Source organism: Columba livia, chromosome W, assembly GCF_036013475.1.
Source record: "Columba livia isolate bColLiv1 breed racing homer chromosome W, bColLiv1.pat.W.v2, whole genome shotgun sequence".
NCBI lineage: Eukaryota > Metazoa > Chordata > Aves > Columbiformes > Columbidae > Columba > Columba livia.
In genome coordinates, this window is record NC_088641.1 from 19,901,471 (window position 1) to 19,928,404 (window position 26,934).

A 26,934-nucleotide genomic window follows, 5' to 3' on the forward strand; every position below is an offset into this window, starting at 1 on the left:
TTTGCCTACATAGAAATCTTTCTAGAACTTGAATTTTATTTTTAAATTTTTATTCAGTGAAACCCAAACTAGAAAACTAATGCTCAGAAGAATGGGTAGTATATGTCTAGGCTGACAGCACAACAGTTGCATGAGCCCTATACAACTGCAGTTGTTGATTTTCAGACAGCTTTATTTGAAAATGGCTTAAATACATTGTATTTTCAAATTTTATCCTACTTTCCTTTTTCCTAGAAGAGAGTTTAATTTCACCTTCAAACTTCAGAGATATTCCTAGCTACAATTTCAATCTGTCCCTCTCTTTTTCTGAGAAGTAATTTAGAAGAGTGTTGTCTCGCATTGCACAATCAATATGAATTTAATAATGGTGCAATGTTTTAACTTCTGTTATCCATAATGAGCAATTTTACAACATAGACATTTCACATCATCACAGAATCACAGAATGTTAGGGATTGGAAGGGACCTTGAAAGATCATCTAGTCCAATCCCCCTGCCAGAGCAGGAGTATGTTGTGTTTGAAGATACATCTTACACTGCTCTACTTACTGATGGGATGGAATAAACAAACAAAAACAACAAGCCACTCAAATTCCTCAGATTGGACAATGACTAATTAAGTGTTAGTACCCAGGAAGGGTGGCGAACCAAACAAGGAATGAATGGAGCTCATTTGCTACACTCTTAATCAAAAAACTACTTATGAAACATATGACTGGTCATCCTGATAAGGGAAAAATAAAAAACAAACATAATTCATAAAAGCTAGGCTGTGCAGAGTTTGTCCAACTGAAAGTGCCTGGGCAACTTCAAGGAGACCAAAGGTGATCCTGCAAACTCCTCCATCCAAGTGATATTTATCCACAAGAAAATTATTCAAGTGACTACAACAATGTTTTGAAATAAAGAAAAAGATCTTTTAAATTGTACATGTACATGTAGGATTGAGTGCACCCTCAGCAAATTTGCGGATGACACCAAGATGAGTGGTGCAGTTGACACACCTGAGGGAAGAGATGCCATCCAGAGGGACCTGTACCTGAACAAGTTCAAGAAGTGGGCCCGTGTGAACCTCAAGGCCAAGTGCAAGATCCAGGCAACTCCTGGTATCAATACAGTCTGAGGGATGAAGGGATTGAGAGCAGCCCTGCAGAGAAGGACTTGGGGGTACTGGTGGATGAAAAACTGGACATGAGCTGGCAATGTAACAAGGTAATGTAACAAGGTGGATGGATGATGGCAGAGCGGTGGATGTGGTCTACCTTGACTTCAGTAAAGCCTTTGACACAGTCTCCCACAGCATCCTCAGAGCTAAGTTGAGGAAGTGTGGTCTAGACAATAGACTAGTGAGGTGGGTTGCAAACTGGCTTAAGGAGAGAAGCCAGAGAGTGGTAGTCAATGGTGCTGAGTCTAGTTGGAGGCCAGTATCTAGTGGAGTGCCTCAGGGGTCAGTGCTGGGGCCAATATTATTCAATATATTCATTAACGATTTAGACGAGGGAATAGAGTGTACTATCAGCAAGTTTGCTGATGACACTAAGCTGGGAGGTGTGGCTGACACACCAGAAGGCTGTGCTGCCATCCAGCGGGACCTGGACAGGCTGGAGAGTTGGGCGGGGAATAACCTGATGAAATTTAACAAGGGAAAGTGTAGAGTCCTGCATCTGGGCAGGAACAACCCCAGGTTCCTGTATAGGGTCGGGAATGACCTATTAGAGAGCAGTGTAGGGGAAAGGGACCTGGGGGTCCTGGTGGACAACAGGATGACCATGAGCCAGCACTGTGCCCTTGTGGCCAGGAAGGCCAATGGCATCCTGGGGTGTATTAGAAGGGGAGTGGCTAGTAGATCGAGAGAGGTTCTCCTTCCCCTCTACTCCGCCCTGGTGAGACCACATCTGGAATATTGTGTCCAGTTCTGGGCCCCTCAGTTCAAGAAGGACAGGGAACTGCTGGAGAGGGTCCAGCGTAGGACAACCAAGATGATTAAGGGAGTGGAGCACCTCCCTTATGAAGAAAGGCTGAGGGAGCTGGGGCTCTTTAGTTTGGAGAAGAGGAGACTAAGGGGGGACCTCATTAATGTTTATAAATATATAAAGGGTGAGTGCCATGAGGATGGAGCCAGGCTCTTCTCGGTGGCCAACAATGACAGGACAAGGGGTAATGGGATCAAGCTGGAACACAAGAGGTTCCGCTTAAATTTGAGAAAAAACTTCTTCTCAGTGAGGGTAACAGAGCACTGGAACAGGCTGCCCAGGGAGGTTGTGGAGTCTCCTTCTCTGGAGACATTCAAAACCCGCCTGGACATGTTCCTGTGCGACCTCACCTAGGCGTTCCTGCTCCAGCAGGGGGATTGGACTAGATGATCTTTTGAGGTCCCTTCCAATCCCAAACATACTGTGATACTGTGAATGTGCACTCACAGTCCAGAAAGCCAACCATATCTTGAGCTTCATAACAAGAAGCATGGCCAGCAGATCAAGGGAAGTGATTCTGCCCCTCTACTCTGCTCTGGTGAGACACCACCTGTAACACTCCATCCAGGGGTAATGGTTTTAAACTAAAAGAGGGGAGATTCAGACTAGATATAAGGAAGACATTTTTTACAATGAGGGTACGTATGGAAACTGTGGAAGAGTGGCGAGGAGGAGAAATGTAAACATGCTCAAGTGACCTGCCGCTGGGGTATAAAGAAAACACATACATCACACTAATTGTTTTACTGACCTTGTGTGCTTGACAAGTAAAACCTCTGTGTGAGATAACATAGGACTGAGAGAAACTCTAAGGCATCTTATCGTTGTGCCTGAGATTCCTGCTTTGTTGTGAGAAAGAGCAGAGCACACCAGGAGGCTGCATCTGCTCTAAGCCTTGAAATACAGGTGAACGCAGCCGGCCCAGTGATCTTCTACCAGGTCTGAACATTTTCAGTGCCTGCATCCCTGCTTGCATTGCCTCTGTCCGGGAGCTCAGGTGCTACTTTGGAGATCCCCTGGTATCGAGGTAACTAAAATAAATTTGCTCTTCGCAATTACATCTGTGGTCTCTGGCTCTTCTTGCGACCTGCCTGCACCTGTGCTCACATTTGGTCGGCAGTTGCTAGAAACAGCCATGCTGTGGCTTTTTAAAAAAACATTGGGGACAGGGGAGGCCTTGAGGGTGACTCCCCATGTTCTGGGATGGCCCAGTACGGAGCCCTGGACCCTTGTGGCTTCTCTCCTATATGAATTGGCTCTGCCAGAGGCATGGCCAGAGATTGATGAAGGGGCAGTTGTTACCCCCCAAGTAATTGACACGGCCATGCTAAAGTTTCCATGGAGAGTGGCTTGTAATTCTTCTCGCAAATTAGCGGGGAGATTGGGATGTCTATTTGCTGCTGGTCTTAGATCTCTTAACCATGAAGCTGTTGTATTACAGAGTAAAGTGGCGGACTTAGAGAAGGAAGTTGTGACTTTAAAGGATGCAACCAAGACTTCAAAAGAGGCAAAGATGATTGCGCATGAAGTAATTGCATCTCAATCAGATAGATGCTCTGGGCTGCAGGATAAGGTGGACTGTTTGGTAGGGCGTATTGGTAATAAACAGCAGGATAAACATGGGACAAATAGAGTTTGCAAAGAACAAATTTATTTTAGTTACCTCAAGAGGTCAGGTGAATATGGCAGATGAGGCAGAACTTTGTAGACCAATTTGTTCCACTTTTGAAACATTGCTCGTGCGACGTGCAGTTGGGCGTTGTCGAGGAGGAAAATCAAGCCCTTTCCATTGACCAATGATGGCTGCAGGCGTTGCAGATTTCAGTGTGTCTCATGGATTTGCTGAGCATCCTTCTCAGATGGAATGGTTTCACAGGGATTCAGAAAGCTGTAGTGCATCAGACCAACAGCAGAACACCAAACAATGACCATGACCATTTCTGGGTGCAAGTTTAGCTTTGGAAAGTGCAATGGATTTTCTTTGCGGTCAAACCACTGAATTGGTTGTTACTGGTTGTCGTATACAATCCACTTATTGTCCCACATCATAATCTGATTGAGAAATGGTTTGTTGCATAAAATAAGAGAAGACACTTCAAAAGGACGATTTTTTTTATTTTCAGTCAGCTCATTAAGTACCCACTTATCGAGCTTTTTCACCTTTCCAATTTGCTTCAAATGCCAAATGACCTTAGAATGGTCGATGTTGAGTTCTTTGGCAACTTCTCATCTAGTTATAACAGGATCAGCTTTGATGATTGCTCTCAATTGGTCGTTGTCAGTTTCCAATGGCTGGCCACTATGGTCCTCATGTTCAAGTCTCTCATCTCCTTTGCAAAACTTCTTGAACCACTGTACGTTCGTTAACGGTTCCTGGGACAAATGTGTTGTTGATGTTGTGAGTTGTCTCTGCTGCTTTACGACCCATTTTGAACTTGTGATTCTATGATTTAGAGGCGCATGAGCAGATCCTGAGGTACAGGGGGGTTGTGGGACTCGACAGCACCTGGCAGCTCTTGCTAGAGCGGTTGATGTGTTGTGGGCATTGCCATGGTAATGGTGATCACACCCCCGTCCCAACCTTGAAAAAGCCTCAGGGAGGGCAGTGATTTGTTGCTGCCCACCAGGCACTGGGAAGTGAGACCAGCATGTGAAACGAGTGAATACCACTCACACTGTGCTACAGCTGCGGGTGTGGTAGCTCGTGCAGCAGTGTGCAGAGGTTCTGTCCCTCCTTGCTTGGTAGACCATCTCACCTATTGGCAGTCTCTCAGACTGCAGCTTACCATGGTGTCCTCCAGACAGAGAGCTTGTCACAAAAAGACCGTGGCAACCCAGACGGAGGGCCTGCCCCGAACTGTGGCTGTTCAGGTCTCTGGCTGCAAGGAATGCCAGAGACTGCTGCTGCCGGGGGAGGAAGGCCAGCATTCCACCTGTGTGAGGTGTGAGCAGGTGCAAGATCTGCTCAGCATGGTGGTGGAACTTAAGGAGGAGGTCAAGAGACTGAGGACCATCAGGGAGCACGAAAATGAGATTGACTGGTGGAGCAACTCCCTGGCGTGCTATCCAGAAAGACCCCAGGGAGATACCCCCCAAAAGGTGATGGACCCCCCACCCTGTCGGACAGAAGGGGGACACCTGGGACAGCCCTTGCCCTGTTGCTGTTGGGCAGAGGTAGGGGACCAAAAAGACGAGTTCCAGTTTGGTGTCACGGGCAACCCCCCTCCCTACCTCCTTTGCTTCCCCAGGTGCCCCTCCGTAATAGATTTGAGGTCCTGGATCTTGAAGGAGAGGTAGATGAGGATGTGGTGGAAGGCCCACCTATGAGGTCACATAGGAAGAAGCAGTTGACTCCACACCTCAAGACTGCCTCTGATAAGAAAGAAAGAAGGGTAACTGTAGTAGATAATTCCCTTCTGAGAGGAACAGAGGGCCCAATATGCAGAGTTGACCCTCATCATATGGAAGTGTGTAGTCTACCTGGAGCCCAGATCAGGGATATCATCAGGGCACTCCCCAGCATGATGTACTTAATGGACTACTACCCACTACAGATGGGGAGGAAGATGCATCCTGTAGTCTGAGGGGAATGAAGAAAGACTTCAGGGCCTTGGGACGGTTGGTGAAAGAGTCTGGGGCGCAAGTGATTTTCTCTTCCCTCCTTCCATTTTTGGGTTATGATGTGGGATGGAATAGAAGAATCCAGTCCATAAATGCTTGGCTCCAAGACTGGTGCTACAGGCAGGGCTTTGGATTCTTTGATAACGGCTGGTTTTATAAGACACCAGTCCAGACAGTGATACGTGGGAAAAGTTTATCTCACAGAGGCAAAAATACTCTGGGACAGGAATTATCAGGGCTCATTTGGAGAGCTTTAAACTAGATTCAAAGGGGGATGGGGTTGTAGCTGGGATTGCATCAGTGGAGCAGCACTGAATTGCTGAAGATTGGGAGGCCTCCCATCCCCCTAGGGTGAAATCAGTGTGCTCACTTCGCTCCCTGAAATGCCTGTACACCAATGCACACAGCATGGGGAATAAGCAGGAGGAGTTAGAAACCTGTATTCAGTCAGGAGATTATGATCTGGTGACAATTATGGAGACATGGTGGGACAGCTCACATGACTGGAATGTGGTCATGGATGGCTATGTCCTTCTCAGGAAAGACAGGCCAGCCAGGCAAGGTGGTGGAGTTGCTCTTCATGTGAGAGAGCAACTACAATGTATTGAGTACTGTCCAGGGGCGGATGAGGAGCGAGTTGAGAGTCTGTGGGTGAGAATTAAGGGTCAGGCTGGTACAGGTTATACTGTTGTGGGTGTCTGTCAAGGTTTAAGGCAAGGCAGCAATAAACCAAGGCAGATGCTCCCTGTTATCCCCTTACCTTCTGCCACCCCCTTCCTTTAGATCAGAAAGATGATAGGAAAGATAAGGAGGAAGGAAGAGAGACTTAGACTTCAAGTTGGAAAATTTTAAAGGCTTTTACTAATGCTACTAATAAATAGAAAATATATACAAAATATACAAACCCAATCTTGAGTGCTTAGTGTGGAGTTGACGTCACACCAGCAGCAGCGGAGCTGGGTGTGTGGAGCTGGCGTGGCTCCAGCAAGTGCAGGTCAGGCCCCCGGAAGTCATGGGTGGGACTTCACAGCAAACACGAAACTGGTTGCAGGGATTACAGGGCCTGAGGCCTATAGATCACAGGTAGACAGACAGGGTCCTCTCTAGATGCCAGCCATAGTTGAAGAGAGACTGACCTTTGCGATCACCCTCTTATATAGGGGGTATAACAATTATTGGATGGAATACTTAATTGGTCAATTTAAGTTACCTGTTCCATCCACCCCTCCTCAAACACGCCCCTCTCACAACAGAATGTGGGAAAACTTATCAATCTTTCTTGGCTACCATAGTAATAAATCTAAACATGAGCTTCTTCAGCATTCTTTTGGTCTTGTTATCAGCATCGAGTACAGCATACGAGGAAAAATATGCAGGCTAAAACTCAGGAAAGTACAGCCACCTAGAAGAACTTAGCTGAAAGAAAAATCACTAAAAGAGAACTGGTCTTGTTTTTAACAAAACCAGGATTCCACCCCTTATTCCATACCATTTGAGTCATACCCAAATCACTACTGCTTTCTGCCTGTCTCCAAATGTATATACACACACACAAAAATATGTATATCACTAGTTCATGAGTGCAAGTCTCTCTATCACAGCAGTCTCTCTCTCTCTAGGCAGGAGACATGATGTGCAATCTGGTGCAGTTCGTGCCCATGAATTTTAAGTCAGAGATGTCACTCTCAGGCAAGTTACTGGACACCACTCGATGAGGTTGGCTCAGGATTCATCACCACCACTGCATCAACCTGAAAGACACTTATGGAGCACTCTTAGTGTCATGCAGCAATTTCCCTCATACAGTTTGAAATTGAGTATTCTCACCCAGAATCAAATCTCCTTGAGGTACACATCGGACTTCTCCATCCTTCAGCATTGCCCACCAAGTATATCCAGGCCCTTGAGCAAAAACAATCCCATGAATGGGTTTGCCTTTGCCCAAAGCAGGAACAATCCAGACACCTTTTCCTAACATGTTCCTTCCATACACCACAGGGACTTTATCCCCTTCCACTGTATGTAAAAACTCTGACTAAGCAGGGCCAGCTCGACTGATTGATTCCCTGGTGTTAACTAATCAGGTGGCTTGTGCCAAATTCTTCTCCCAGTTTTTAAAAGTTCCACCTCCATTGGCTTCCGAGTAGTTTTCAACAAACCATTATATCGCTCAGTCTTCCCAGAGGCTGGTTCGTGATAGGTGATATGATATAACCATTCAATACCATGTTATTTGGCCCAGTTGGTTATGAGACTATTTTTAAAACAAGTCCCATTGTCTGACTCAGTTCTTTCTGGAGTGCCATGTCGCCACAGAACTTGCTTTTCAAGGCCCAGAATAGTGTTCCGGGCAGTGGCATGAGACACAGGATATGTTTCCAGCCATCCCGTGGTTGCTTCCACCATTGTAAGCACATAGCACTTGCCTTGGCGTGTTCTAGGGAGTATAGTATAGTCAATCTGCCAGGCCTCCCCGTATTTATATTTCAACCACTGCCCCCCATAACACACAAGCTTTAACCTTTTGTCTTGATTGATTGCAGCACATGTTTCACAATGATGGATAACCATGGGAAATAATTGTGGGAAACTGCAGCGGGTCTGTGGAATCCTTGACAGAAAATATGAGAGTAGAGATCAGCCTTGAGATATTAAGATTTACCCTTGAGAAGGATGGGAGTAAAGGAGTATCCGGAGAGAGGAGAGATGTACCCGTGAGAAAGAAGGGGATAGAAGAATAACATGGATGATAGAAAAATTAACCAATGAGATGTTAGTGCTGTAACTTGTAACCAATAGTGAAAAGACACATGAACTGGTAGAATTGTATAAAAATGCACTTGTAGCAATAAATGGCACCTATTACTTTCATCTTGAAAGAACTTGGTCCATGTCGTTTGTCCGTCTCAACCGCGACATATGGTGCCCCCGACGTGATCCTGCCTGAAGAGGACCTCGCATGACAAGGTGACAGCGTGAAGCTGTGAACAGCCGAAGAAGAGCTGTGGAGACGGAGCCCAGTACAGCTGATAAGAGCAGCCGAGGAGAGCTGCCGAAGATCCGGATCGATTGAAAAGACACCTCGCTAAGGAGGAGGTGAGCTCCCGGGAACAGGGGGGGTGAAACTTATCTAAAGAAGAGGGTACTGTATTATCCACATGGAAGCTGCTTCTGAAGAAGCAAGGTGTTAGCCTTCTGGAACTGACTTTAAGAAAAATGTTACTATGGGGCAAAGCACAAGGTTTAGAGGTTAATCCTGTGGCAGCATTTAGTGTGTCACAATGGATGGACTTGGGAGATAAATTGTTTGATAGTGCTACCCAAGGGTCCAAGGAAGCAACTGAACTGTTAACGACGTGGTGCTTGTTATTAGATACTCTGAAGGAGTTAAAACAGCAACAGGCAGAGGCGGTGGAGGGGGATGGTCTTCCTGGCTCTCCTGGGCCAGATTCGGAGAAAAAAGCAAGATTAAGTACTACTCCGACCTCCCCTGTTACTAAGGATTCGTCAAAACTGCCCAAGTCCATATTATCTGACACGGATAAGGATCCGCGGCACTTAATTGGAAAGTTAAAAGGAATAAAGGAGGAGCGTACGTATGTGCGGACCCGAGATCAGAAAAAAACTACGAAAGAGTCATATACATATGTGTGGCCCCGAGATCAGAAAAAAACTATGAAAGAGTCGTATACATATGTGTGGCCCCGAAATCAGATAAAAGCTATGAAAGACTCACATGAAAAAACAGTGTTGGGTTATAAACAATCTCGGGAGGGGCCCTCGAAACACCGGTCAGAGCGGTGCGTTCGGCCGACCTCTTCGCTGTCATCAATCACGGCTCGAACCTCTCCTCTACCATCATCAACCGTGGTTCCGCCGTCTGCGTCACCACCATTGATCACAGTTCAACCCTCTGCCCTGCCGCTATCAGTCGTGGAAGAAAAAAAAATGGACATTTTTTTTCCTATTCCCCCTTGCCTGGAGATTTAGGTGGGGAGGACCCACCTGTGGTGAGCCAGATCGAACGAAATAACGTAATTCCTTCGGATTTGGGTCCCCCCAACCTGCCCCTGCCCCCCTCCCACACTGCTGAAAAGCGAATTCCTGAGGGTGCGGGTAGAGTTTCAGAGCATAAACCGAACTTACCAAAAAGCTGGGATTTACCCCCAGTTTCGATTACAGTTAAACCACGGGACCCTGTGCGTTTCTGAAAGAGACACTAATTGACACACCATAACTACAGGCACAATAACTTTCTGAAATCCTGAGGCAGTCAACAGACCTCGCATATCAAGCTATGATAAAGGTGCCTGAAACCAACATTGCAGCCAAATCATTTGCACCTATTAATCCGGGTCCCAGTGAGAATTACATGCAATTTATTGACCATCTTCAAGAGGCCATCAATAAGCAGGTTGAAAACTTAAAAGCTTGAAATTAGCAGTAGAGAATGCTAATGTTTGCTATCAACATGTTATCTGCAAGTTTTACAGTACATATTATGTGTTTCTGTGTATTGCCTCTCTGAAAATCAAGCAGCTTGTTAGGAATGTGAGTTAATTGTTTTACTAGTTGTTTTTCAGTGCGCCGTAAAACTCTCTCCCCATTTTTCCCAGTCATGCTGCAAGCAGCCTGTTTTCTACCCCTCCCTCCCCCTTCTCAAGGTTTTTATTTGCAAGATGGGGTCAGGAATAATTGTTTTCAGTTGTGTTCCTGAAAAATCAGTATTGGAAGGTGTTTTAAAACTTAGGAAAGCACTCGGAATTATGAGGAAGGAAGATCTTGTTAAATATTGGAATCAGTGTTCGCTGCTGTTTAAGTTAAATGATTGGGAAAAGTGTCCGGAGAATAGAATTTTGTTGCAATTCATGTTGTTTTTAAGGTCAGAAGAGCAGGACAAAATAAATCTCTACAAGACATCATTAGATCATTACAGACAGTTTTACAGCTGGAACGGTTTGAACGTCAACAAGCTGAGAGAGAGTTAACTGATAACACACAGGTCACAGTAAACTTGCTGAAGTCTGCAAGATGCTTTCCTCATTAACCTGTTTTCTTTGTGGGTATCGGTTTAAGCATGTTGCAATTTTGGTAGGTCTTTGTTATATGGTACGAGAAATTCACAGTCTGTTAAATTATGAGAATCCGTTGACTCAAAATGTGTGTTTTGTGATAATACAGAAGATCATAAGTAATTTAGTTCTTTACTGCGTGAATGTGATGGTAAAATTTTGTGTGTAGTAGGTGTTATTTTTTTTCTTTTCTCTAGCATGCTACCTTTATTCCGGCATTCAGACTTGCGCAACTCTGTGACAGGCTGTGTCTCATCTTGGTGTGCTGGATTTGGCTTTTCCTTGTGCACACCATGTACAGAATCCTGGTTTTGGAATAACAGCTGTAGCGCACCAGATGAGACACTAAAAAAAAAAAAACAAACCACAAAACAAAACAAAAAAGGCCTTGCCCAGTCCAGCTCGCTGCGGGGGCCGATGGGGCTCCAGCACGCACTGACTTTTTTTGTCAGGGAGACCCGGAGGTACCTCCACCTGGCTGAGCAGTAAGCGGCCCAAAGGTGCAATGCAAAAAATTGAGATATTGTCTTAAATTGGTGTAACTGTGATCCATCTGTTTATTTGAACTTGGTATATGGTTTTCGTATCTGAGCTCAGTATTTTAGTTTGCATATTCATATTTGGTACCAAAAGAATCTTGTTTGGGGAGATAATTACAAAATGTGAACCGGTTCCACTGCTAAAATTCCACCTTGCTCCCCCTTAGGATGCATCCTTATACATTAGAGTAATCGCTTATATTGTTAGAAAAGCATTTAAACTGTTAAAATGCTATGATAGCTGTTAATTTGGAAGAGGTTGTATTTAAAAATTGCTAGAATATTAACTGATTTGGATCTAGGAAAATAGACTAATGGATTTATGTTTGTTATACTGGTTTATACTGTTTTTTGACATCTCTAAATTGTAAAAGGTAGATGTAGCTAAGGAATGTAACTCTTTCTGAGCTACTTGAAATTGCATATAAGGGTAGTTGGAATGAAATGGGTAAACAAAAGAGCAAAATATCCCAGGCCTGTGTGCAGCTCATTGTAACTGAGAAGTTTCCCAGAGCCTCCTATCTCGTACCAGCCAGTATGCCAGCTGCGTGACCTTGGTTATATCTAAAAATGCAGCAGGAAGAGAAAGAAAAAACAACTGGAAAAAACTGGCTTCCTGCTTTTAAAGCAGTGAAAGGGGGGTTCTCTCTCCCCCCCACTGCAGCTGTAATACTGCATGGAGCAGTCCGAGGGTGAAATTTAAAGGCATCACCAGTGGATCCATAGTTCTAATGAAACTGGAAAATTAAACCAAACATTTGTTAATAGACTTATTCTGTGGTAATTAGTTGTGAGTGACTTCTTAGTAAATTCACCATGCTAGTTTTTGAGGTCATGGGAGAGAATGAAAGAAAGGCCATTTTTTGAGACCAATGGAATGCCAAATTTGGAACAAAGTTTTAATACATGAATTCTTATAGTTGACAGAAAGTCCTATACCTCTCTTAGGTTAAGATTTGTTAAGTAAATTGTAAGCTCAAATAACGTTTTCTGAGAATTCTGTTTAGTTGCATGGCCTACAAGAAGCTGCTTGGATGGCGCAGATCTGCTTGCTGCAAGTGAGAAATCTCCAAGGAAATTTCAAATGCTGTATTTCCACTAGTATTAACAGCCAATGTTTCGATAAAGCAAATACTACACTGATTGATCTGAAACAGGACTTCGATCTGGTAAGGGAAAACAATATCCAATAAATATGACAGCTAAAATGGAGTTGGAAACTTTGAGGAATTAATTTATGACAACCTTACAGGTTGACTGTATTCGATTGGACTTGCAGATTTGTCTATTTATAGCTACAACATAGAAACAACCTGTGGCTATTGTGGAACAGTATGATGAGATTGCTAGCAGACTGATATACTGCTTGTTACTCTGATCAAGAAAAGCAGGGAATGAATTTCAGTTTCAATAGGCCATGATCCTTTTGTCATATATGTACCATTTGTGAAATTTAATTCTGATTTTTTTTTATTTTATTTGCAATCTATGTCTTTGTAAATTGCACTAGCTGGTTTTCTTAACAGCACAGCTTTTGGCATGCATAAATGTAAAATGTAAATTGCTGCAGAACCTTCAAGTCTTTAACATCAGGCCATAGGCCATACTTATATTTGGTCTGATCCTACATACTTGCAAAGTTTTTGTTGCTGGTTCTGGGAAGTCCCATAAAGCTGTAGTGGTTTGGTATGAAGATAACAATTGGCATCATTCTGTAAAAATTATTGAAGGTTCAACCCAATTAGCAGAACTTGGTGCAGCTTTACATTACTTAGAGCTTTTTAAGGAGGAACCTCTAAATTTGATTTGTGATTCTGAGTACATAGTCAAGGTCCAATGCATGTATCTGCTTCTGAACTGTGTTTTTTGTTTTGGTTTTGTTCTTTTTTAAAACAAAAAGGGGGGAGAAGTAGGGGAAACACCGCAAAACCAATTGTCAAAAGCATTGTATGTGATGAAATACTTTGCAAGTGTGACCCAAAACCATGCTAAATCAAAAAGAACCTACATTAGTTATGGCCAAATCACTAGTTAATGGTCAATGGAAAAGGCCACATCAATTGATAACCAGGGGGAGAGGTTATGCTTGTGTCTTTACAGATCAAGGGCCGCAATGGTTGCTGGCACGAAACGTGAAACCTGTGTTATCTTCCTGACAATGATTGTTGCAGCTGCTGTGTTTTGGATGCCCGCACAGACAAAGACTAACATGTGGAGTACTTTAGCCAACATGACTGACCAGGACTCCATATGCCTAGCTATGGCATCTTCGGAAAACCCGTTCCACACATGCTTGGTTGGCATCCCCCTTGATGACTACAGCAGCATCACACAACTGTTTCAAAATAGTGGTCGGTGCAAAGGCATTGCATCAAACTGTAATAATACTAACATGGCACCTTGGATTAATTGCCTCCTGGAAATAGACATTGAACCACGGGAACTGGAAATGTTGGGATCTGTGCCCATGGACACTTGTATCCAGTCGGTTTGTGAAAAGTGTCAGAACAATATGCTAAAGCATGAATGGATAAAACTGCAAAATGTTAATGCTACCCTTGGTGACTATAGAAATGAAACTCGTTGGTGCAGTGCCTCGCAGAAGAATCCAAGGGACGTCATTGATAATGTGGGAACCGCGACCCCAAAACCTCCTGTATGGTGTATTCTTGATCTTCGGAGATAGAGCCTGACCAGGAATTCCTTCTAATGCTGTTGAAGGACTGTGTATTTTGGGACTATTAACTCTCTTAACGCCCAATGTATCTATGATAATAGATCACAGAAGAGCAAGACGAGAAAAACACTTTTTGTGTGTATATGAGTCAAAATGTGATGATAATGTAGATTTTTGGGGATCAAGGTTAAGGGTTTTAGGATCTCTTGTATCTGGTGTTGGCACAGCTAAAAGCTTTAAATATTTTAGAAAAATTAGGATGCTGGCTAGTTAAGCAAACTAACAGAACTTAAAAGGCTTTAAGTGGACTTTTTTTAGATGTATATTCTGTAAGACATGTCACATGGCAGAGTAGGGCTGCGATAGATTTTTTGTTATTAGCTCAAGGACATGGGTGTGAAGATTTTGATGGGATTTGTTAAATAAATTGCTTAGTGGTTGAGGGTTTTTAGGATGGTTGTTATCAGTAGTGAAAACAGGACTGATCATTTTGATGATTGTTGTGGTTGTGTTACTAATGTTGCCATGCATGATTTCTCTGCTGCAAAGGGCCCTGCAGCGGACAATGAGGGCAGCATTTTTAGCACAAATAAAAAAGGGGGAATTGTGAGAAACTGCAGCGGGTCTGTGGAATCCTTGACAGAAAATATGAGAGTAGAGATCAGCCTTGAGATATTAAGATTTACCCTTGAGAAGGATGGGAGTAAAGGAGTATCCGGAGAGAGGAGAGATGTACCCGTGAGAAAGAAGGGGATAGAAGAATAACATGGATGATAGAAAAATTAACCAATGAGATGTTAGTGCTGTAACTTGTAACCAATAGTGAAAAGACACATGAACTGGTAGAATTGTATAAAAATGCACTTGTAGCAATAAATGGCACTCCACTGCTTTCATCTTGAAAGAACTTGGTCCATGTCGTTTGTCCGTCTCAACCGCGACAAATAATGTCCACCCCTCGGTCCCGAGCCCATTTATATGTTGCATCCCTTCCTTGCTGGCCCTCAAGCATCATGGGCCCATTGAGCTAGGAAAAGTTCACCTTTATTTTGCCAGCCCAAATCCACCTCAGCTACTTTAATCTTAGCAGCCTGATCTGCTTGCTGGTTGTTTTGATGTTCCTCAGTGGCTCGACTTTTAGGCACATGGGCATCCACCTGCCATACTTTTACAGCCAGATTCTCTAGTCAAACAGCAATGTCCTGCTGCAGTGGGGCAGCCCAAATAGGCTTGCTTCTATGCTACCAGATATTTTGCTTCCACCCCCACAAGGCATTTGCCACCATCCATGAGTCAGTGTAGAGATAAAGTACTGGCCACTTTTCTCTTTCAGCAATGTCCAATGCCAACTCTATGGCTTTCACCTCTGCAAACTGACTTGATGCACCTCGTCCCTCACCAGTCTCTGTGACTTGTTGCATAGGACTCCATACAGTAGACTTCCACTTTCGATGTTTTCCTGCAAGACAACAGGATCCATCAGTGAACAGGGCATATTGCTTTTCAGTCTCTGGTAATTCATTATAGGGTGGGGCTTCCTCAGGACGCATCACCTCCGCTTCTTCAGGTGATACTCCAAAATCTGTGCCTTCTGGCCAGTCTGTGATCATTTCTAAGATCCCCGGGCGATTAGGTTTCCCTATTCGAGCCCATTGTGAGATCAATGCAATTGGTGCTTTGCACAGTGTCTGGTAGGAAGACACAAGAATCCCTCCTACTCTGGCTGGAAAGCCTCCCACTGGGAGCTGGAGCAGCTTTTCTCTTGGGAGCTTTCTTTTTCAGCTCACGTACTCATGACTCTAGGTCAGCAGTGGGTTTTCCATGCCAATTACTCATATCTTCTCCCTGGTCATGCAGAAAAAAACATAATTCACCTCGTGACATGCTGCATTTCTCTCAGACTGATGCTGCAGAATGGCATCTTCTCCTAATAGCTGTGACTCGGGCCCGTGCATGTGATGAGTAAGATCTGTCCTCCCTCTTGGACAGTTTGTCACACAGTTTTTCCACAGCTGCGACACAGGCTTGTAGGGGAGAAGAAAGAGTGTCCTCATACTGCCGCAACATGTCTGCTACTTCACCCACAGTTGATCTACTGTCTTTTGAAAGGGTGAGTAATCCTAAAGTGCGGGCACAAGACAGTGGTGTGCTCTGCACAAATTTCCGCATACCTCGGGTACATGGCACTTCATCGGGATCTATAATTGTCTGTGGGTCACTGTAAATTATTTCTCGCACAGCCAGTTGTATGGGGATATAGCGGAAGATTTGGCGAGGAGGTTAGTTAAATGTAAATACGCTCAAGTGACTTGCACCTGTCTGTAGAAAAAGCACAGACATCACACTAATTGTTTTACTGAACTTGTGTGCTTGATGAGTAGAACCTTTGTGTTAGATAACATAGGCCTGTGAGAAACTCTAGGCACCTTATCACTATGCCTGAGATTCCTGCTTTGTTGTGAGAAAGAGCGGGAGGCTGCGCCTGCCTGAAGCCTTGAAATACAGGCGAGCTCAGCAGGCCCAGTGATCTTCCAGCAGGGCTAAACTTGACCAGTGCCTGCGTCCCCGCTTGTGTCACCTCTGCCTGGGAGCTCAGGTGTGGCTTCAGAGATCCCCCAGTAGAGAGGTAACTAAAATAAAACTTGCTCTTTGCAAATGCATCCGTGGCCTCTGGCTCTTCTTGCGACATGCCTGCCTATGTGTACACATTTGGCGTTAGTCAGCAGTCACTAGAACCAGCCATGCTGTGGTTTGCAAAAAAAACGGGGACGGGGAGGCCTCACAGGTGACTCCCCAAATTCCGGGATGGCCCAGTACAGAGCGCTGGGCTCCCGTGGCTGCTCTCCTGTGGCTGCTCTCCTGTCTGAATTCGCTCCGCCGGAGGCATGGCCTCAGCTTGATGATGGGGCGGTGATTACCCCCCAGGTAATTCAAGCAGCTATGCTAAAGTTTCCATGGAGAGCAACATCAACTTCTTCTCGCAAATTAGCGGGGAGATTGGGATGGTTATTTGTAGGAACGAAATAAGGACTCAGCAAAACAAGTCGATTCAATGTGAATCATGCTAAAGCCATTTATTACAGAAACAAGTCTCCTTATATACGTAACTATATTCTAATCACGCATCCACGCTCCAAGCATGGATTCGCTAAATGAGTATCGTGGGCTGTCCATGCGCTGGAGTCTCACTGATGATACGTCCGATGATTCACGCCATGCCAGGGCCCCGGTGATTGAGGAACGCCCCTCTCTCTCATAGCAGATTCTGTTCTCAGCTTCTCTAAAAGGCCTTGAGATTCCTTTGAGCCTGACTAATTCAGCAACAAATCTTTATCTATCAAAACCCCTCCACAGTCAGTCTCACCTCCATCCCTGGGAAAGTGATGGAACAACTTATCCTTAATGCCATCTCAAGGCATATCAAGGATAAGAGGGTCATTAGGGGCAGTCAACATGGATTCACCAAGGGGAAGTCATGCTTAACCATTCGCATAGCCTTTTAAGACGACATAACCAGGTGGATACATGATGGTAAAGCAGTGGATGTGGTCTATCTTGATTTCATTAAAGCATTTGACAAAGTCTCCCACAGCATCCTCACAGCTAAACTGAGGGAGTGCGGTCTGGACGATCGGGTAGTGAGGTGGACTGCGAACTGGCTAAAGGAAAGAAGCCAGAGAGTTGTGGTCAATGGAGTGGAGTCGAGTTGGAGGCCTGTATCTAGCAGAGTGCCTCAAGGGTCAGTACTGGGGCCGGTATTATTCAATATATTCATCAGTGATTTGGATGAGGGAATAGAGTGTACTATCAGCAAGTTTGCTGATGACACCAAGGTGGGAGGAGTGGCTGACACGCCAGAAGGCTGTGCCACCATCCAGCGAGACCTGGACAGGCTGGAGAGTTGGGCAGGAAAAAATTTAATGAAATATAAGAGGGGCAAGTGTAGAGTCTTCCATCTGGGTAGGAACAACCCCAGGTTCCAGTATAAGTTGGGGAATGACCTATTAGAGAACAGCGTAGGGGAAAGGGACCTGGGGGTCCTGGTGGACAACAGGATGAACATGAGCCAGCACTGTGAACTTGTGGCCAGGAAGGCCGATGGCATCCTGGGGTGTATTAGAAGGGGGGTGGCTAGTAGGTCGAGAGAGATTCTCCTTCCCCTCTACTCTGCCCTGGTGAGACCCCATCTAGAATATTGTGTCCAGTTCTGGGCCCCTCAGTTCAAGGACAGGGAACTGCTGGAGACAGTCCAGTGCAGGGCAATGAAGATGATTAAGGGAGTGGAGCATCTCCCTTAGGAGGAAATCACAGAATCACAGAATGTTAGGGATTGGAAGGGACCTCAGAAGATCATCTAGTCCAATCCCCCCACCGGAGCAGGAACACCTAGATGAGGTTACACAGGAAGGTGTCCAGGTGGGTTTTGAATGTCTCCAGAGTAGGAGACTCCACAACCCCCCTTGGCAGCCTATTCCAGTGTTCTGTTACCCTTACTGAGAAGAAGTTTCTTCTCAAATTTAAGTGGAACCTTTTGTGTTCCAGTTTGAACTCGTTACCCCTTCAACTTATACTGGTACCTGGAGTTGTTCTTGCCCAGGTGCCAGACTCTACACTTGCTCTTGTTATATTTCATTAAATTTTCCCCCGCCCTACTCTTCAGCCTGTCCAGGTCTCTGGATGGCAGCACAGCTTTCTGGTGTGTCAGCCACTCCTCCCAGTTTCGTGTTACCAGCAAACTTGCTGACAGTGCACTGTATTCCCTCATCCAAGTAACTGATGAATATGTTGAATAGTACTGGTCCCAGTACAGACCCTTTAGGGACTCTGCTAGATACAGGCCTCCAACTCGACTCCACCCCATTGACCACAACTTTCTGGCTTCTTTCCTTCAGCCATTTCGCAGTCCACCTCACTACCCGATTGTCCAGACTGCGCTTCCTCAGTTTAGCTGTGAGGGTGCTGTGGGAGACTTTGTCAAATGCTTTAATGAAATCAAGATAGACCACATCCAGTGCTTTACCATCATGTATCCACCTGGTTATGTCGTCTTAAAAGGCTATGCGAATGGTTAAGCATGACTTCCCCTTGGTGAATCCATGTTGACTGCCCCTAATGACCCTCTTATCCTTGATATGCCTTGAGATGGTGCCAAGGATAAGTTGTTCCATCACCTTTCCAGGGATGGAGGTGAGGCTGACCAGTCTATAGTTACCTGGATCCTTCTTCTTGGCCTTTTACTTATTTGTTTTGTTTTAATGCACTAATCGCTCCTTGAGAGAGTGTGTGTCCTTGAGAAAGTGTCTTAATGGTCTGAATGTCTACTGTTGATTTTTTTTTTTTTTCTTGTATAATCAGTTTGTGATGTTCAGACATTCTTTGGTGTAGGTTACATGGAGAGGTAGAATTGAGGACATGTGGCATAACGGTGGTTGTTTTCTTAAAGCCAAAAAATTACAGTATAATGAATTTATAAGTGCTGAAATGCATATAGCAAAGCGTTAAAGAGATACAAAAGCTAACATGAGAAATAGTAATTATTCATCTTCTGCTCTTCAGTTGTGTAGTCAGCTGTTGTTAAGCACAGTTTTCCAATAAGCTTTTAAAGGTATTTCCTGATAACAACTTCTATGAATAATTTATTTTTCCACTTTTATTTTGGAAGGCTACGTCTGTCCCAAATTTTTCCTACATGGGAGCACGGTTATGTAACTATCTATCTCACCATCTAACTGTTAGTGCACAAAGTGGGACCTTCCAACAGTTGTTACTTCAGAGGTCAGTATTAGCCTGTTACTTTCTCAGGTTGTTTTTCTCTTTTCTAGATAACTCTTAACATAGCGTGCAAAGAGGTACATATTTGAAACAGAAGTTTAAATTGAGGATTATTAAAGCATAGATACATACTGGATAGTGAATATTTTTATATTTTTTAATATGGAAAGAGGGCTCTATTCAGGGTTCTGTAGGCTCTTTTGAATTGAGTGAATTAGACTGATACCAAATTACAGGGTAAATTTGAAAGCTAGTAAATTTTAAAAGTATACTAAATGTACATATATGTACTGTCCTTGTCCTTTGATTCTTGCTAGGACTTATTTCATTGTGTTTTTTCTTTAATTATTTTTCTGGCTGGAGTTGCTGTGTAAGATTTATTCATTGATTGGGTAACTGACTTCACACCTATGAAGTAGATGCATAAAATCCAGAAGGATAAGTTTATTCAAGTTTTAGTTACTACAGAATGTGGGGACTTACGGTTTAATAGTGATTAGACTTCATAATTGACAAAAATACAACATTTTTTAAATGTATGTTTTTCCTTTTAAATCTTTCTGTATGATATTTGGAGGAGTAGTACACTTTAATAATTCTTTAGAAATTAGCCTTTTTTCTTTAAGGACTTTTTGCTTTCTAAGCTTCAGACTTGCTTCTTATTTTAAAAGTTTCACTTAGTCCACTTATGTTTAGGAGCAAAAGCATAATAAACTTAAAAGATCATCAAAATGCATTGCTGTTATTTGGGAGGGGTACCTTTATAGAGAAGCTGAATTTCTTTTCTTTTTTCCTTTTTTTTCCTTATCCCAAAGGAGATGAGCCTTTCTGCCTTCGAAATTTTCACTTTTATCTTGTGGTTTGTTTGGTTTTGTTTGTGGGTTTGTGTCTGTGTGAGTGGGGTTTGTTTTGTGTTTGTGGGGTTTTTTGCGTTGTGGGTTGTTTTGTTTTTTGTTTTTTTTTTTTTTTTTTGCGGGGGGGGGAGTTGTCTCTTTTTTTTTATTATTATTATTGTTATGTATGTTACTTGAACAATACTATGAAGGAAATCCCTATTAATGTTGGATTATCTGATTCCTGATTTTAAAGCTAAGCCAATAGATGACATTCCTTTTACTGCCCTGAAGCCATAAATTTTAAGTTGCCTATCTTTTTATTGCTAATATGGTTGGAATGGTAGGGGGAAATAAACAAGCTAACAGTATGAATACAGAGAACTCCTGTTTCTCAGCCCAATTTTCTACTTGAAAGTTTTTATTTCAAGCCCTTAGATTTTTCAGTTTATCAAGTATTTCTTAATCTGTTATGTAACCATTGAGAATACATTGGAGGTTGTCTTGCTTTCCTTTTTATTTCAAATATTTTGAATTTGTTTTTGAACTGCTATGTATATTTTTGTATATTGTTGACACAGTTATTGAATACTAGAAAATTTCCTCACTGCCATGTTATCTTAATCCTCAGTATTTGCATTTGTATCTAAATTGTGCATTACTGTCACTTAAAATGGTGGGATAAAGAATTTATTGAATAAGAGTAAGGCATCTAAGATCATGTGGGCAGCACTCTGAAAGAGGGAAAATGTCTTTGAGTATACCTACTTTATTTCTGTTGATGTTTGGCTGCCTATGTTAAGCTTCCTGGACCTAATATATAAACTGTGTAACTGTCTTTTTACATGTTGCAATTTGCTCTTTTTAATTTTGCTGTCTCAGATATCTCAGCGCTTGAAAACACAATCATGTAATCATATGTATTCATCTAGAAGGACAAAAATCCCCATTGTCTTTGAAGTCCTCTTACTTCCTTCACAAATCATACTTCCTAGCATTCAGCATTTAACAGTTTTAATGCAGTGAATAAGTTCTTAGCACTCTATTAAATAAGTAGCTTGTTACATATGTTGGGAAGTCTACAGATAATATGATTTTTGTTTTAATGTTTTCAGGTGTCGAATGGAGTATGAAAACAGAGATGAAGCTGCCAAAGGAGGTGAGACTACTCAAAAACAATGTCATGCTGTTGTGTTTTTCTTAGCTGAACTTTACCTTAACCTAGAGGTAAGAAGAAAGCTGCATGTCAAATGGTTCTTCAGTAATTTTTGTCATGTTTAGGTAAACACTAAAATGGAATATCATTTGAGGTATGTTTTGGTTTGTTTTTTTTTTTAAGGGAGAGGGAAATAAAGTAAAATAAATTTAGAACACTTTGATTATAATGTGTGTCCCAGAAACAGATAAAAAAGGACAAGATCATCAGAAGAAAAATGTATTAATATAAAGAAAAAAGTGTAAGAATTCATAAAAAGAATCAACCATAAACCACCTTTGGAATTAAACTTTTGGTATTTTCTTTTGTCTGGTAAAACCACCAGATTACTACACTTAACCATAACAAGAAATATTACAACCTAGCAGAAGCAGTTCAGGATCAATAACCTATGTAATTCAGTATTCAGCCACTAATAGGAACTATTATCAAATACTTGAGGGAGGTGTAGGAATCTTCAAAATGGGCAATTCAAAATGCAGACCTTTAAAGTGTTTTCTTCTGAAGGTTGAGTCCTTGAGTTATGCATGAACCATGAAATCTTGTACTTAGATCATATTTTTTTTTATCTAATATATACAAGAAAGTGTATATACACAAAAAATTCTTTGACTCATACCTGTGACTTCAATAAGTTCACTGACTGCTGTAGTGTCCTTAAAAATATTTTTTTTTCACTGGATTATTTCAAAGGTTTGATTTAAGCCGACGCTATAAAAATGTTCTGCTGTCATGAGGAAAGAAAACTCTGACTTTTCCATTTTTGTTCATAAGTGGGCCTTGAAATTTAATTTTAACTTGCTAGAAGTAAAAAGGAAGCTTTCCAAAGGGTTTGGGGGAGGGTGAGTTGCCCAGTTTGGAGTATACCATTTATTTTTAAACCATTTCCTATAATTTTTAAATATCTAGAGTGCCTTATAGAAGTAAGCTACTCTACAGCTGTAGAGAATGCATAATATAAGATGGGAAAGAGTATGGGATTCTGAGAATTTGAGATTATGTGGACCACTTGCCAGTCATTTTGCAACTTTTCTTAGCAATCTATGAGCAAAGGAACAAAATGCTAGACAAGCATCGTTATGTATATGTTAGAATTGTAAGGGTGCTACTTAAAGTCTGTGTCCTAGAATAGTTACAGTATTTGGCATATTCTTCCAACTGAAGAGTTCAACCGTGTTAATCACAAACCAAATCATACAGCATTTGGGAGAAAAAATGTGACTAACTTAACTTCAAAACTTAAGTCTTTTAAATGTGTGTGGGGTTTTTTGTTTGTTTTTTAAATATGTTTTACAGATTAAAGGAACAAAGGGACAGGTAATGCGAGCAGAAAATCTTCAAGAAGGCCTTTGGGAATTACTAAATGTGCTCTTCTCTAATCCTGTGGATAGTAATTTGATATGTGCAGTGAAACTGCTGAAGGTGAGACAACAGTTGTAAAGGGAAAAAAAAAATAGTTTATTATTTTCAAATATATCTTCATAGTCCTGAATGAAAGAGGGAAGCTCATGAGCACTACTTGTTTATACAGTTATATGTAGATCATAATATATTTTAACTACAAATACTAAGATACTTTGTTTTTGTTTTCTTGAGATTTTTTTCATCTGGGATAAGTAAAAAATCGAGTATATGACAGCTAACAGTGTGTCCTGGTTTTGTTAAAAACAAGTTTCTCTTTCAGTGAATTTTGCCTGTCAGCTAAAGCCTTCATATTAAATGCATTTTCCTGGAGAACCAGACACATGTTTTGGTAAACCTAGCAATGGAATGCAAACTTATTGATAAGCACAGATGGACATCTCGCGAGAGGGGCGACGAGAAACAAGTGACCAAGAAACTGACCAACTGTGTATAACATTCCATTCACATGAATACTTCATATAAAAGTGGGAGATCATGAGGATCTCGTCCCTTTTCCCTTTTTCCTTATGGCCGACATTAGGAGAGGACCTTGCTAGTCGTCCCTGCAAACTGAGGCCTAGTGAGAGACTGAATCCAGCTCCGATTGTCAACCCGCAATCTTAACCCTCGACAGATAATTTGGCGCCCAACGTGGGGCAAGACAAAGGGGTAAATTTGAAGATTTTTGGCTTTTCTACTGCTCTGACGTACCTTTCAGTTTTCTTGGCACGGTGCCAACTCATAGAGTTGTGATACTCGCGCGTCTGTTTGCTTTGGATATTATTTAGTTGTATTAAGGCAAAGTGAATTACACTGATTTAAAGATGTTATGGCATAAGTTGTATCAGTTATTTTCTACATTGTGCTCACTGATTCCATATCTGTGTTGGGCCTTCTTTTTAAATCGAAGTATTCATTATATAACAACAAGGAACTGGACAATGGTCATGATGATACTGTGTGGTTTGTCACTGGTTTATTTCATTATACTGCAGCCGCTAATGAATTTCTACTCGCTTCTGCTTTACCTTGAAAAGCCTCCAGGAGAGATTAAAGAGCAGTACGGCTCTGTGTTTGCTAATTGGTCGAGCGAATCTTTAGAAAGGCTGACTAACAATACTTTCGGTTTTTCACTAGGACAGTTCGCCAGTGTTTTAGAGAGCTTTGAATATCCTTGGAGTTTTGATAGAACTGTGATGGTGTTATCTGGTTTGCTGAATGTGTGTCAGTTTGTGCTTCTGTTAAGAGAAAATGCGTTCAACAGGAGGTTCGTGTCTCTTTTTAGTCCTGAGATTTGCGGTGCGTCTTCGGAAGCTTTAGCAAAAAGCACTCCGAGCCGCTCGAGAAAGAGCAAAACAGCAAAAGCTGCCGCTGCAGCCACTGCCCCCCCAACGGCGGCTTCACAGGCTGAAGCTACAGCTCCTCCGCAGAGTTCCTCTGCCAAGGTCGCTGCAGATAACATTACTTCTCCAGCCTCAAAGGCTAACAAGGCAGCCCCCCCTTCTTCACACACTGGGCACTGTTGCTGCTGTAACCATAGTAACCACTGTGACAGTCATTCAGACTCTGGAAATAAATCAAATGATGGTGAACCCATATCAGCATCAGTTGCTGGTTGTAAGAAAGTCACTAGAAAGACTACTCGTGCAGCAGATGATGGCACAGGGCCAACATCAACCCAAGGGGCACCATCAGGACAGGGAGGAGATGAAGTGACCACCACTCGGTCCTTTTCTCCAGGTGAGCTGAGAGATCTGCGAAAAGACTTTAGTCGTCGTGAAGGCGAGAATATTTTAACCTGGCTGCTCCGATGCTGGGACAATGGGGCAGAAACAATTGAATTGCCTCCAATCAGGTGGAAGAAAGGGATAACAGAGTATATTGGACTGTACAAATATGATGGCCTGGTACAACACACCCCCAGGAGTACAAAGCTTTAGTGGACACTGGTGCTCAGTGCACGATAATTCCTTCTAATTATAAAGGAACGCAATCCATCAATATTGTTGGAGTGACTGGGGGATCCCAGGAACTGACTGTTGTAGAGGCTGAAATGAGCCTAACTGTAAAAAACTGGCAAAAGCATCCCATTGTGACTGGTCCAGATGCTCCGTGCATCCTTGGCATAGACTACCTCAAGAGAGGGTATTTTAAGGACCCAAAAGGGTTGACGATCAGCAGGTGCCAATTGCTACCACAACAGTGCATCGCCGGCAATATCGCACCAACCGAGACTCTTTGATTCCTATCCAGAAGTTGATCCGTCAATTGGAAAGCCAGGGTGTGATCAGTAAGACTCGCTCACCTTTTAACAGCCCAGTCTGGCCAGTGCGTAAGTCTAGTGAGGAGTGGAGACTAACTGTAGACTATCGTGGCCTGAATGAAGTTACACCACCACTGAGTGCTGCTGTGCCTGACATGCTAGAACTGCAATTCGAACTGGAGTCAAAGGCAGCTCAGTGGTATGCTACAATTGACATTGCTAATGCATTTTTCTCTATTCCTGTAGCAGCAGAGTGCAGGCCGCAGTTTGCTTTCACCTGGAGAGGCATTCAGTACACGTGGAATCGCTTGCCCCAGGGGTGGAAAAACAGTCCTACCATCTGCCATGGCCTGATCCAGACCACGCTGGAGCAAGGTAAAGCTCCAGAACACTTGCAATATATTGATGACATCATCGTATGGGGCGACACAGCGAAAGAAGTCTTCGAGAAAGGTGAGAGAATAATTCAGATTCTTTTGGATGCTGGTTTTGCCATAAAAGGAAGCAAGGTCAAGGGACCTGCACGAGAGATCCAGTTTTTAGGAATAAAATGTCAAGATGGCCGTCGTCAGATCCCAATGGATGTGATCAACAAAACTGCAGCAATGTCTCCACCTACTAATAAAAAGGAGACACAGACTTTCTTGGGCGTTGTAGGTTTTTGGTGAATGCATATTCCTGACTACAGCCAGAATGTGAGCCCTCTCTATCGAGTGACTCGTAAAAAGAACCAATTTGAGTGGAGCCCTGAACAATGACAAGCCTTTGAACAAATTAAGCGTGAGATAACTCATGTGGTGGCCCTTGGACCAGTTCGGACGGGACTAGATGTTAAAAATGTGCTCTACACCGCAGCCGGAGATAATGGAATTACCTGGAGCCTCTGGCAGAAAGCACCAGGAGAAACCCGAGGTTGACCCTTAGGTTTTTGGAGTCGAGGATACAAAGAATCTGAAGCCAACTATACTCCAACTGAAAAAGAGATACTAGCAGCATATGAAGGAGTTCGAGCTGCTTCAGAAGTGATCGGTACTGAAGCTCAGCTCCTCCTGGCACCTCAGCTGCCGGTGCTGAGTTGGATGTTCAAATGGACGGTTCCCTCTCCACATCATGCAACCGAAGTTACGTGGAGTAAATGGATTGCATTGATCACGCAACGAGCTCGAATTGGAAATCCTAATCACCCAGGGATCTTAGAAGTGATTACAGACTGGCCAGAAAGCAAAGACTTTGGGATATCTCCAGATGAGGAGGAAGTAAAACGTACTGAAGAAGCACCACCGTATAATACACTTTCAGAGACTGATAAGCAGCATGCAGTGTTCACAGATGAATCCTGTCATCTTGTAGGAAAACATCGAAGGTGGAAAGCTGCTGTGTGGAGTCCCAGACGACAAGTTACAGAAGCCACTGAAGGACAAGGTGAATCTAGTCAATTTGCAGAAGTGAAAGCCATCCAGCTGGCTTTGGACATTGCTGAACGAGAGAAGTGGCCAATACTTTATCCCTACACTGACTCATGGATGGTAGCAAATGCCTTGTGGGGGTGGCTACAGCAATGGAA

The 26,934-nt window shown here is 43.0% G+C and overlaps 1 protein-coding gene across 1 annotated transcript in view; it reads left to right on the forward strand.

Annotated features, from left to right (window-relative positions):
• Positions 1-982: 982 nt before the first annotated feature.
• The window catches only part of LOC135577009 (uncharacterized), a 40,632-nt gene continuing 14,680 nt past the window's right edge, over positions 983-26,934 (forward strand). The window contains exons 1-8 of the mRNA XM_065044449.1: positions 983-1,096; positions 3,415-3,558; positions 4,779-5,072; positions 5,222-5,365; positions 18,775-18,949; positions 19,534-19,657; positions 21,603-21,714; positions 23,000-23,124. Of these exons, the coding sequence (XP_064900521.1) occupies positions 983-1,096; positions 3,415-3,558; positions 4,779-5,072; positions 5,222-5,365; positions 18,775-18,949; positions 19,534-19,657; positions 21,603-21,714; positions 23,000-23,124 (1,232 nt within the window). The remainder of the gene's footprint in view (positions 1,097-3,414; positions 3,559-4,778; positions 5,073-5,221; positions 5,366-18,774; positions 18,950-19,533; positions 19,658-21,602; positions 21,715-22,999; positions 23,125-26,934) is intronic.